Consider the following 12,566-nt stretch of genomic DNA (forward strand, 5'->3'; position numbering starts at 1 on the left):
CTCATAACAACAATTGGCCACTTAACGCGCGCATACGAGGAAAAACTATGAGTTTGAAAGATAATTAATAAGAATTGTTTGTTTTAAAAACGTATACTGTTTTAGCCTAAACAGCTCAGTATTGCTCCACTTTACAGATAGCCGGTGGATTTATTTGAAAGGGCAGCGGGCGCTTTCCATGGTGCTGAATGGCTGTTAAAATGCAGTGTTCCTTTGAAAGGGTTTCATAATTCCTACAAGCAGCCCGCGAAATGTTGTCCAGCAGCGCTCAAAACTTCGCTTTTCTTCTCGCTCACCGCACACGCTCGAAAGGTGGAGTTTGTTAGTGCGTTGCTTGAGAACCCCGGCTGCCTGTAGCTATTGGAAAAGGCTGCTGAAATCCCAGTCTCATCATTGGCAATGCAAAAGCAGGAGGGACCGGAACAAGGAGAAGAGCGCAAGTCACCTGTGTTTCGGGAGGTAGCGTAGCAGTGTGGTTTTTGCTCTACAGAGAGAAGACGCAATTCAAACCGTTCACTCGTTGTATTGTGACATGAGAAAAGTGTCGCTAGCCATGATTTCAACGTGCAGGTGAAACCGGAGAGGGTGTTTTTTATTTCAGTCCCACTGCACAACTTCTAAAACAAAAAACAATAATTAATCTTGTTTATCGTGCGCGAGCGCTCAAATATTTCGCGCCACTCTCTCAAACGTCACACTTTCTCAAAAACTATAAACTGTTTGGAGTGAAAAAAATGTCCCGCAAAAAGGCGGGTAAGGGCAAAAACGGCAACAGCAGCCCGATGACAGGCAGCCCCACCGGAAAACAGAACGGGAAAACTGGGAAGAGCACCGCAGGGACGGGGAGCGTGGTGCAGGCGAACGGTATGGTTCATCCGAGCAGACCCTCACTCAGCAACAGCAGCGAGTTTTATGACATCGCATTCAAGGTAAATGCACCTGAGCATTATGCTATGATAGCCCTTATTTGTAAACAATAACATTAGGTAACTATTTTATTTTATCTCAGTAAATTACTAGTTTGTTAGGCTATTATTATTCAACAACATATATATTAGTGGCAACTAAAGACCGGTTGATGGGCTACACATGGCCGGTTGATGGGCTACACATGACCGGTTGATGGGCTACACATGACCGGTTGATGGGCTACACATGACCGGTTGATGGGCTACACATGACCGGTTGATGGGCTACACATGACCGGTTGATGGGCTACACATGACCGGTTGATGGGCTACACATGGCCGGTTGATGGGCTACACATGGCCGGTTGATGGGCTACACATGACCGGTTGATGGGCTACACATGGCCGATTGATGGGCTACACATGGCCGGTTGATGGGCTACACATGGCCAGTTGATGGGCTACACATGACAGGTTACACATGACCGGTTGATGGGCTACACATGACCGGTTGATGGGCTACACATGACCGGTTGATGGGCTACACATGACCGGTTGATGGGCTACACATGGCCGATTGATGGGCTACACATGGCCGGTTGATGGGCTACACATGGCCAGTTGATGGGCTACACATGGCCGATTGATGGGCTACACATGACCGGTTGATGGGCTACACATGACCGGTTGATGGGCTACACATGACTGGTTGATGGGCTACACATGACCGGTTGATGGGCTACACATGACCGGTTGATGGGCTACACATGGCCGATTGATGGGCTACACATGGCCGATTGATGGGCTACACATGGCCGGTTGATGGGCTACACATGGCCAGTTGATGGGCTACACATGACAGGTTACACATGACCGGTTGATGGGCTACACATGACCGGTTGATGGGCTACACATGACCGGTTGATGGGCTACACATGACCGGTTGATGGGCTACACATGACCGGTTGATGGGCTACACATGACCGGTTGATGGGCTACACATGGCCGGTTGATGGGCTACACATGGCCGGTTGATGGGCTACACATGACCGGTTGATGGGCTACACATGACCGGTTGATGGGCTACACATGACCGGTTGATGGGCTACACATGGCCGATTGATGGGCTACACATGGCCGGTTGATGGGCTACACATGGCCAGTTGATGGGCTACACATGACAGGTTACACATGACCGGTTGATGGGCTACACATGACCGGTTGATGGGCTACACATGACCGGTTGATGGGCTACACATGGCCAGTTGATGGGCTACACATGACAGGTTACACATGACCGGTTGATGGGCTACACATGACCGGTTGATGGGCTACAGATAATAAATGTAATGTGAATGTGCATCAAGCAAGTAGGCCTAGACCTAGGTTAGCCTACATGTTTGAAAGGACTAATGAGTTGTAAACATTATGTTGTGTATAACTTTAATCACCACAGTGACCTTTTGTGTTCACTTTGCCAAGCCTGGGGTGTTTTACAAGACCACAAAACACTCATTCATCAAACTGAGCTAATGCCTCTGCCACAGCTGTGTCACTAAAGACAATCAATAGCACCTCAGCAACCAATGAAGGTCACATATGGGACCAAGAGCCAACACATCTCATAATGTATTCTCTATTTGGCAGTTTTCTGTGTACTAGTGAAGCCGTATAGTCTTAAGGCTAATCAACAGGTTGTGATGGGTATCAATTCATCCTGTCACTGCTTCAAAGTTCTCTCTCTTCCTTACACCATCTCTCTCTCTTACTTATACCATCTCTCTCTGTCTCTCTTCCTTACCCCATCTCTCTCTCTCTCTTCCTTACCCCATCTATCTCTGTTTCTCTTCCTTACCCAATCTCTCTCTGTCTCTCTTCCTTACCCCATCTCTCTCTGTCTCTCTTCCTTACCCCATCTCTCTCTCTGTCTCTCTTTCTTACCCCATCTCTCTCTGTCTCTCTTCCTTACCCCATCTCTCTCCGTCTCTCTTCCTTACCCCATCTCTCTCTGTCTCTCTTCCTTACCCCATCTCTCTCTGTCTCTCTTCCTTACCCCATCTCTCTCTCTGTCTCTCTTCCTTACCCCATCTCTCTCTGTCTCTCTTCCTTACCCCATCTCTCTCTCTGTCTCTCTTTCTTACCCCATCTCTCTCTGTCTCTCTTCCTTACCCCATCTCTCTCTCTCTCTTCCTTACCCCATCTCTCTCTGTCTCTCTTCCTTACCCCATCTCTCTCTCTCTCTTCCTTACCCCATCTATCTCTCTCTCTTCCTTACCCCATCTCTCTCTGTCTCTCTTCCTTACCCCATCTCTCTCTCTCTCTTCCTTACCCCATCTCTCTCTCTCTCTCTTCCTTACCCCATCTCTCTGTCTCTCTTCCTTACCCCATCTATCTCTGTTTCTCTTCCTTACCCCATCTCTCTCTGTCTCTCTTCCTTACCCCATCTCTCTCTGTCTCTCTTCCTTACCCCATCTCTCTCTCTCTCTTCCTTACCCCATCTCTCTCTGTCTCTCTTCCTTACCCCATCTCTCTCTGTCTCTCTTTCTTACCCCATCTCTCTCTGTCTCTCTTCCTTACCCCATCTATCTCTGTTTCTCTTCCTTACCCCATCTCTCTCTGTCTCTCTTCCTTACCCCATCTCTCTCTCTCTCTCTTCCTTACCCCATCTCTCTCTCTCTTCCTTCCCCCATCTCTCTCTCTCTCTTCCTTACCCCATCTCTCTCTCTCTCTTCCTTACCCCATCGCTCTCTCTCTCTCTTCCTTACCCCATCTCTCTCTGTCTCTCTTTCTTACCCCATCTCCCTCTGTCTCTCTTCCTTACCCCATCTCTCTCTCTCTCTTCCTTACCCCATCTCTCTCTCTCTCTTCCTTACCCCATCTCTCTCTGTCTCTCTTCCTTACCCCATCTCTCTCTGTCTCTCTTCCTTACCCCATCTCTCTCTGTCTCTCTTTCTTACCCCATCTCTCTCTGTCTCTCTTCCTTACCCCATCTCTCTCTGTCTCTCTTCCTTACCCCATCTCTCTCTGTCTCTCTTCCTTACCCCATCTCTCTCTGTCTCTCTTCCTTACCCCATCTCTCTCTGTCTCTCTTCCTTACCCCATCTCTCTCTGTCTCTCTTCCTTACCCCATCTCTCTCTTTCTCTCTCTCTTTCTTACCCCATCTCTCTCTGTCTCTCTTCCTTACCCCATCTCTCTCTCTCTCTCTTTCTTACCCCATCTCTCTCTGTCTCTCTTCCTTACCCCATCTCTCTCTGTCTCTCTTCCTTACCCCATCTCTCTCTGTCTCTCTTTCTTACCCCATCTCTCTCTGTCTCTCTTCCTTACCCCATCTCTCTCTGTCTCTCTTCCTTACCCCATCTCTCTCTGTCTCTCTTCCTTACCCCATCTCTCTCTGTCTCTCTTCCTTACCCCATCTCTCTCTCTGTCTCTCTTTCTTACCCCATCTCTCTCTGTCTCTCTTCCTTACCCCATCTCTCTCTCTCTCTTCCTTACCCCATCTCTCTCTGTCTCTCTTCCTTACCCCATCTCTCTCTCTCTCTTCCTTACCCCATCTATCTCTCTCTCTTCCTTACCCCATCTCTCTCTGTCTCTCTTCCTTACCCCATCTCTCTCTCTCTCTTCCTTACCCCATCTCTCTCTCTCTCTCTTCCTTACCCCATCTCTCTCTCTCTCTTCCTTACCCCATCTATCTCTGTTTCTCTTCCTTACCCCATCTCTCTCTGTCTCTCTTCCTTACCCCATCTCTCTCTGTCTCTCTTCCTTACCCCATCTCTCTCTCTCTCTTCCTTACCCCATCTCTCTCTGTCTCTCTTCCTTACCCCATCTCTCTCTGTCTCTCTTTCTTACCCCATCTCTCTCTGTCTCTCTTCCTTACCCCATCTATCTCTGTTTCTCTTCCTTACCCCATCTCTCTCTTCCTTACCCCATCTCTCTCTCTCTCTCTTCCTTACCCCATCTCTCTCTCTCTTCCTTACCCCATCTCTCTCTCTCTCTTCCTTACCCCATCTCTCTCTCTCTCTTCCTTACCCCATCTCTCTCTCTCTCTCTTCCTTACCCCATCTCTCTCTGTCTCTCTTTCTTACCCCATCTCTCTCTGTCTCTCTTCCTTACCCCATCTCTCTCTCTCTCTCTCTTCCTTACCCCATCTCTCTCTCTCTCTTCCTTACCCCATCTCTCTCTGTCTCTCTTCCTTACCCCATCTCTCTCTGTCTCTCTTCCTTACCCCATCTCTCTCTGTCTCTCTTCCTTACCCCATCTCTCTCTGTCTCTCTTCCTTACCCCATCTCTCTCTGTCTCTCTTCCTTACCCCATCTCTCTCTGTCTCTCTTCCTTACCCCATCTCTCTCTCTCTCTCTCTCTTTCTTACCCCATCTCTCTCTGTCTCTCTTCCTTACCCCATCTCTCTCTCTCTCTCTTTCTTACCCCATCTCTCTCTGTCTCTCTTCCTTACCCCATCTCTCTCTGTCTCTCTTCCTTACCCCATCTCTCTCTGTCTCTCTTTCTTACCCCATCTCTCTCTGTCTCTCTTCCTTACCCCATCTCTCTCTGTCTCTCTTCCTTACCCCATCTCTCTCTGTCTCTCTTCCTTACCCCATCTATCTCTGTTTCTCTTCCTTACCCCATCTCTCTCTGTCTCTCTTCCTTACCCCATCTCTCTCTGTCTCTCTTCCTTACCCCATCTCTCTCTCTCTCTTCCTTACCCCGTCTCTCTCTCTCTTCCTTACCCTGTCTCTCTCTTTCTCTCTCTCTTTCCCTTTCTGTGCCATGCCTAAATGTGTTGCTAAACTCTCATCCCCCTGGCTGTCCTTCTGGTGATGTGCCCGTCTGTCTTTGAAGTGACTGTTTGATGTGATGACTTGTTTTCTGTTTTTCACATATCTCTGAGTATTGGAAATATTGTATTCCCTGCTGAGTGTCATTTCTCTACTACATATACCTCTGAATGTAGCCTATCTTTTTCCACACACATGTCTTTTAGGAAGAGCCAACTGATTAAACAAAGGGAAGCAGTGGTTATTAGAAAGAGCCAACTGATTAAACAAAGGGAAGCAGTGGTTATTAGGAAGAACCAACTGATTAAACAAAGGGAAGCAGTGGTTATTAGGAAGAACCAACTGATTAAACAAAGGGAAGCAGTGGTTATTAGGAAGAACCAACTGATTAAACAAAGGGAAGCAGTGGTTATTAGAAAGAGCCAACTGATTAAACAAAGGGAAGCAGTGGTTATTAGGAAGAGCCAACTGATTAAACAAAGGGAAGCAGTGGTTATTAGGAAGAACCAACTGATTAAACAAAGGGAAGCAGTGGTTATTAGGAAGAGCCAACTGATTAAACAAAGGGAAGCAGTGGTTATTAGGAAGAGCCAACATGGTTTCTACCAATCCCCATCCTGTTGATGAGTCACTGTTAGCTAGGCTGTCTGAATGGTAGTCTATTTCTCTGATATACTCCTGTTGCTCCATTAAGAGTGAGGATACTGAACCAAAATATAAACGCAACATGTAAAGTGTTGGTCTCATGTTTCATGAGCTGAAATAAAAGATCCCTGTTAGTGAGCATTTCACCTTTGCCAAGATAATCCGTCCACCTGACTGTTGTGGCATATCAATAAGCTGATTAAACCGCATGTTCATTACACAGGTGCACCTTCTGCTGGGGACAATATTAGGTCAACGTTGTGAACAGTGTCCCATGGTGGCGGTGGGGTTATGGTATGGGCAGGCATAAACTACAGACAACTAGAGCAATTGCATTTTATCAATGGCAATTTGAAAGCACAGAGATTCAGTGACGAGATCCTGAGGCCCATTGTTGTACCATTCATCTGCCACCATCACCTCATGTTTCAGCTTGATAATGCATGGCCCATGTCAAATGAATATGTACACAATTCCTGGAAGACTGAAACTGTCCCAGTTCTTCCATGGCCTGCATACTCATCAGACATGTCACCCATTGAGCATGTTTGGGATGCTCTGGATCAATATGTACGACAGCGTGTTTCAGTTCCTGCCAATATCCAGCAATTTCGCACAGCCATTGAAGAGGAGTGAGACAACATTCCACAGGCCACAATCAACAGCCTGATCAATTCTATGCGAAGGAGAAGTGTCGCGCTGCACGAGGCAAATGGTGGTCACACCAGATATGGACTGGTTTTCTGATCCACGCCCCTACCTTTTTAAAAGGTATCTGTGACCAACAGATGCACATCTCTATTCCCAGTCATGTGAAATCCATAGATTAGGGCCTAATGAATGTGTTTCAATTGACTGATTTCCTTATATGAACTGTAACTCATTGAAATGGTTGCATTTTAATAATTTTGTTCAGTTTTGAAGGAGCATGCGATTGGTATGCTGACTGCAGGAATGTCCATCCGGCCTCACAACCCTTCATTGTTTTAGTCAGTTAGAAATGTGGCAGCTCTTGAAAAGGATAGGCCTAGAGCAACAACCCAACCCCTGGAGAGAGTTGCAGATTTACAAAATGCGGAGGCTGTCATTCAATTTGGCACCCTTGAGACTATTACCCAGAAATACTTTCACAGTGTAGCTCATTTGTAGCATTTCATACATTGCTCACCTCAGTTGAGCTCACAAGCATTATGCCAACTGTAGGCTGTTAATTACATCATTCAAGCCCAAAACTGAGAGAGCCTTAAAGGATCACTTCACTTAAACTGTATTTAGATATTTTGGTCATTATTCCACTGTTAATACATTCCCAAAACAATGTGCATGTCACAAGATAGAGCACTTTCAGTACAGAGCACAAACTATGATGAAGATGCGTTCAGTTTTTGAGTGATATCAGTTGAAACAACGGCTAAAACCAGTGGGGGAAAAACTCCTAACACCAATGTTCTTCCTTCCAATCACTGACTCAAACATCAGAGAGGAGTTTGTTTTCTATGTGCTGAGGGAAACTCTGCTCATAGACACTGAGAGTGAAACCACAGCGTTTTCCAGTCAGTTTACTGGGCCCCGAATGAGATGTAGCCTGCACCCTACAAAAGGGTTTGATTTGCGGAGCGCCATTGGATCCGCAGTTGTATTTCAGCATATGAGGAGTGTGCAGCAGCTGGCGGCCTGGGAGAGCCTGGTTTATTACAGCTGATCTGTGCTGAGGCAGCGGCCATATGTCACTCACCGTACACTCTGTAGAGCAGCGCATAGTCTGGGAGATGATTAACAGAGGAGAAACAGGCCACTTCACTTCCTGCTCTATTCACTCTGCCTGGGTCTGTTTAAAATACTGCTGTTTTAAGAGGGAGACAGAGAGTAAAAAACAGGAGAGAATGAAAGAACAGAGGAGGAGATGAGAGGGGAAGAGAGAAGAGGGGTAGATAAGGATAAGAGAGAATGTGGGAACAGGAGAGAAGATTAGAGGAATGAAGATGCCACTGAGATTTTATCAACCTGACCTGGCTAGATCTCTACTGCATCTCTCCCTCCATCACCCCTCCACCATTCATCCTTTCCTCCTCCCCTCCTGGGATGACATGATAATCCTTCAGACTGAGGCCCCGGGCCCCTGTGGTCCCCCGGCTAACCTGATTACACTAAACACATCAACTCTATAACGTCATTAGGCCCCGGAAAAAGAGGAATGTGTGCAGCAGGACCCCCTGTGTGCACGCACGCACAGGCACAGAATTCAGTATTGCTAGCTGGCCAAAATTAAGAGGAGAACCTAATTTCCAGATGCCCAGTCACACTCTCATCTCTACTGGCCCAACACCAACATGTTGAGACAGGGAGCTTTAATCCATTTATCATAATCAAGGTTTAATGAGAATCTGATAATAATTCTGAACAAAACAAATGACCAGATGTGCAATAATGTCTAGGTGACTTCCTTATGGCCACTTGTGTTCCTAATGTCTACCTGTGTTATTATGTGACTTTGGGTCGGCCTCTTAAGTGAATGGAGTTATCATGGTGGTCTGGCTAGAGGTCTGATATCTCCTGTAGTGAACATAGCCATTGTGTACAGCAGTGATTCTTAACTAACCTGGAGTATGGCTGGAACAACGCGGCTGGAACAACGCGCTGGAACACACCAATATGTTGTGACCAGGGACGTTATGAGGGAGGGAGTTTGGGGGTTGTGCTGAAATACTATTGGACTGTTTTGTCTCTCTGGGGAAGTGTGCTGTAACCTGTCATGTTCAGTTTGTCCTTGTTACATTGAGACAACGGGAATGTTCACTTACTGTTTGACCTTCCTTTGTGCAGCTTTGTGGGATGTGTGTTAAAACCCCTTTCATTCAGTTTGTCCCTCTTGCTGTGCTGTAGGTGATGCTGGTGGGAGACTCCGGGGTGGGGAAGACCTGTCTGCTGGTGCGCTTCAAAGACGGAGCCTTCCTGGCAGGAAGCTTCATCTCTACTGTGGGCATCGACTTCAGGGTGAGTGGGGATGGATAATACATGGACACACACACGTTTCTATAAAAAGGGTAACATTCAATCAATGTCCTTCATACCACATATTTGTATATAAAATGGGTCCATTCCTGGCTGAACTTTTTAATAGATTTTTTCCAGAACAGAGCTTTTCCTGTGTCTTTAAGCCCTGCGGCTGGAAGTGTTTCCTCTGTGGATACCCGTCTCTCTGGAAGACATATCGATTCTTAAATTAGTTTGACATGCTTTCATTTAGGAACCTTCCCCTGCTGATTGGCATCTCCTCTCCTGTGCCACATTCACGGCCCCCCATGGGCAGAGAGAAATACATCTAGGAATGAGTCTGGGTTCTGGAGTTTAATTTCCAATGAGTCTGGGGGGAGGGGGGGTTGTTTGTGTGTGTGTCAGTGGAGGCTGCTGAGGGGAGGACGGCTGATAATAATGGCTGGAATGGAGTGATATGTTTGAAGTATTTGATACCATTCCACCTATACTGTTCCAGCCATTACCACGAGCCCGTCCTCCCCAATTAAGGTGCCACCAACCTCCTGTGGTGTGTGTTTGTGTATCTATTGGCGTGTATGTGGCCTGTATTTGTGCACGTGCGTGCACGTGTGTGTTGTTCCTGGTTGGTTTTAGAGGTCGACCGATTATGATTTTTCAACGCCGATACCGATTATTGGAGGACCAAAAAAAAGCCGATACAGATTAATCGTCCGATTTGTATTTTATTTATTTGTAATAATGACTATTACAACAATACTGAATGAACACTTATTTTAACTTAATATAATACATCAATAAAATCAATTTAGCCTCAAATAAATAATGAAACATGTTCAATTTGGTTTAAATAATGCAAAAACAAAGTGTTGGAGAAGAAAGTAAAAGTGCAATATGTGCCATGTAAGAAAGCGAACGTTTAAGTTCCTTGCTCAGAACATGAGAACATATGAAAGCTGGTGGTTCCTTTTAACATGAGTCTTCAATATTCCCAGGTAAGAAGTTTTAGGTTGTAGTTATTATAGGAATTATAGGACTATTTCTCTCTATACAATTTGTATTTCATATACCTTTGACTATTGGATGTTCTTATAGGCACTTTAGTATTGCCAGTGTAACAGTATAGCTTGCGTCCCTCTCCTCGCTCCTACCTGGGCTCGAACCAGGAACACATCGACAACAGCCACCCTCGAAGCAGCGTTACCCATGCAGAGCAAGGGGAACAACTACTCCAAGTCTCAAAGCGAGTGACGTTTGAAACGCTATTAGCGCGCACCCCGCTAACTAGCTAGCCATTTCACATCGGTTACACCAGCCTAATCTCAGGAGGTGATAGGCTTGAAGTCATAAACAGAGCAATGCTTGAAGCACAGCGAAGAGCTGCTGGCAAAACGCACGAAAGTGCTGTTTGAATGAATGCTTACAAGCCTTCTGCTGCCTACCACTGCTCAGTCAGACTGCTCTATCAAATCATAGACTTAGTTATAACATAATAACACACAGAAATACGAGCCTTAGGTCATTAATATGGTCGAATCCGGAAACTATCATCTCGAAAACAAAACGTTTATTCTTTCAGTGAAATACGGAACCGTTCCGTATTTTATCTAACGGGTGGCATCCATAAGTCTAAATATTCCTGTTACATTGCACAACCTTCAATGTTATGTAAAATTTTGGCAAATTAGGCGGCCCAAACTGTTGCATATACCCTGACTCTGCGTGCAATGAACGTAAGAGAAGTGACACAATTTCACCTGGTTAATATTGCCTGCTAACCTGGATTTCTTTTAGCTAAATATGCAGGTTTAAAAATATATACTTCTGGGTATTAATTTTAAGAAAGGCATTGATGTTTATGGTTAGGTACACATTGGAGCAACGATGCGAACCGCATCGATTATATGCAACGCAAGACACGCTAGATAAACTAGTAATATCATCAACCATGTGTAGTTAACTAGTGATTATGATTGATTGATTGATTGTTTTTTATAAGATAAGTTTAATGCTAGCTAGCAACTTACCTTGGCTTACTGCATTCGCGTAACAGGCAGGCTCCTCGTGGAGTGCAATGTAATCAGGTGGTTAGAGCGTTGGACTAGAAGGTTGCAAGATTGAATCCCCCGAGCTGACAAGGTAAAAATCTGTCGTTCTGCCCCTGAACGAGGCAGTTAACCCACCTTTCCTAGGCCGTCATTGAAAATAAGAATGTGTTCTTAACTGACTTGCCTAGTTAAATAAAGATTAAATAAAGGTGTAAAAGAAAAAAATAGGCCAAATCGGTGTCCAAAAATACAGATTCCCGATTGTTATGAAAACTTGAAATCGGCCCTAATTAATCGTCCATTCCGATTAATCGGTCGACCTCTAGTTGGTTTCTCCTTCATTGTATTTATGTATTGCTTCTTGATGTAATACTACGGCACTGCTTTTGTTCATCTCTTTTCAGTACGTTTAACTGCAGACTCTATAGACTCAAGGCTAGTGCAAGCTATAGCCCTTAAAGCCTTTCCTTTAGAGTGATCACACATGCTGAAGCATTATCTGACTAGCCACAGCGGCTCTGAACTCCTAACATAAAGGCTTACTGCCTCGTCTGCTCATGTCATATTGATTGGTTATTTAATTGTGTTGCTGCGCTGTGAGAGCCTCATGATTACGTTTTCACCCTCAAGGTTCTCCCTGGCTCTCCTCTGCATGGCCTCTTGGTAAACCGTTCCTCTACTGGATCTCATCCAGCTTGTAAAACCTTTGTGATTCACACCATAAAACCTTCCCATTCAATCCTATTAAATCAATTATATTTCATTTCCATTATATTTCAAATTCTTTGTCATTATTACCCTCAAGGTTCTCCCTGGCTCCCCTCTGCATGGCCTCTTGTACCAGTACAACAGTTCCTCTACAGCAGGGATCATCAACTAGATTCATCCAGCATGTAAAACCTTTGCGATTCACACCAAAGAAATTGAATGAATATAACTGATATTCAAGTAATTATATTTCTATGTTTCACTATTTCTCATAAAATGGTCACAGTTGTGGCTTTTGTTGATTCTCATACTGCATGAACCTAGATATAGCAGGCATAGAACATTCATATCTCTACTGGGCCCCACTGTTTCTGCACCACTAGTGGTATTCTATATGTCATTTCATGCTGTAGAAACCATTCCCTCTGGCCATGTTAGTGCCTTCTCCATATACTATCATAATGCGTTGCAGGACTTGCTAAAAACAATC

General features: G+C 45.3%; 1 protein-coding gene across 1 annotated transcript in view; it reads left to right on the forward strand.

Moving 5' to 3' along the window:
* Nucleotides 1-734: 734 nt before the first annotated feature.
* The window catches only part of LOC120034576 (ras-related protein Rab-26-like), a 114,922-nt gene continuing 103,090 nt past the window's right edge, over nt 735-12,566 (forward strand). Inside the window, exons 1-2 of the mRNA XM_038981175.1 lie at nt 735-929; nt 9,210-9,320. Of these exons, the coding sequence (XP_038837103.1) occupies nt 735-929; nt 9,210-9,320 (306 nt within the window). The remainder of the gene's footprint in view (nt 930-9,209; nt 9,321-12,566) is intronic.

Source organism: Salvelinus namaycush, chromosome 41 (genome assembly GCF_016432855.1).
Source record: "Salvelinus namaycush isolate Seneca chromosome 41, SaNama_1.0, whole genome shotgun sequence".
Taxonomy (NCBI): Eukaryota; Metazoa; Chordata; class Actinopteri; order Salmoniformes; family Salmonidae; genus Salvelinus; species Salvelinus namaycush.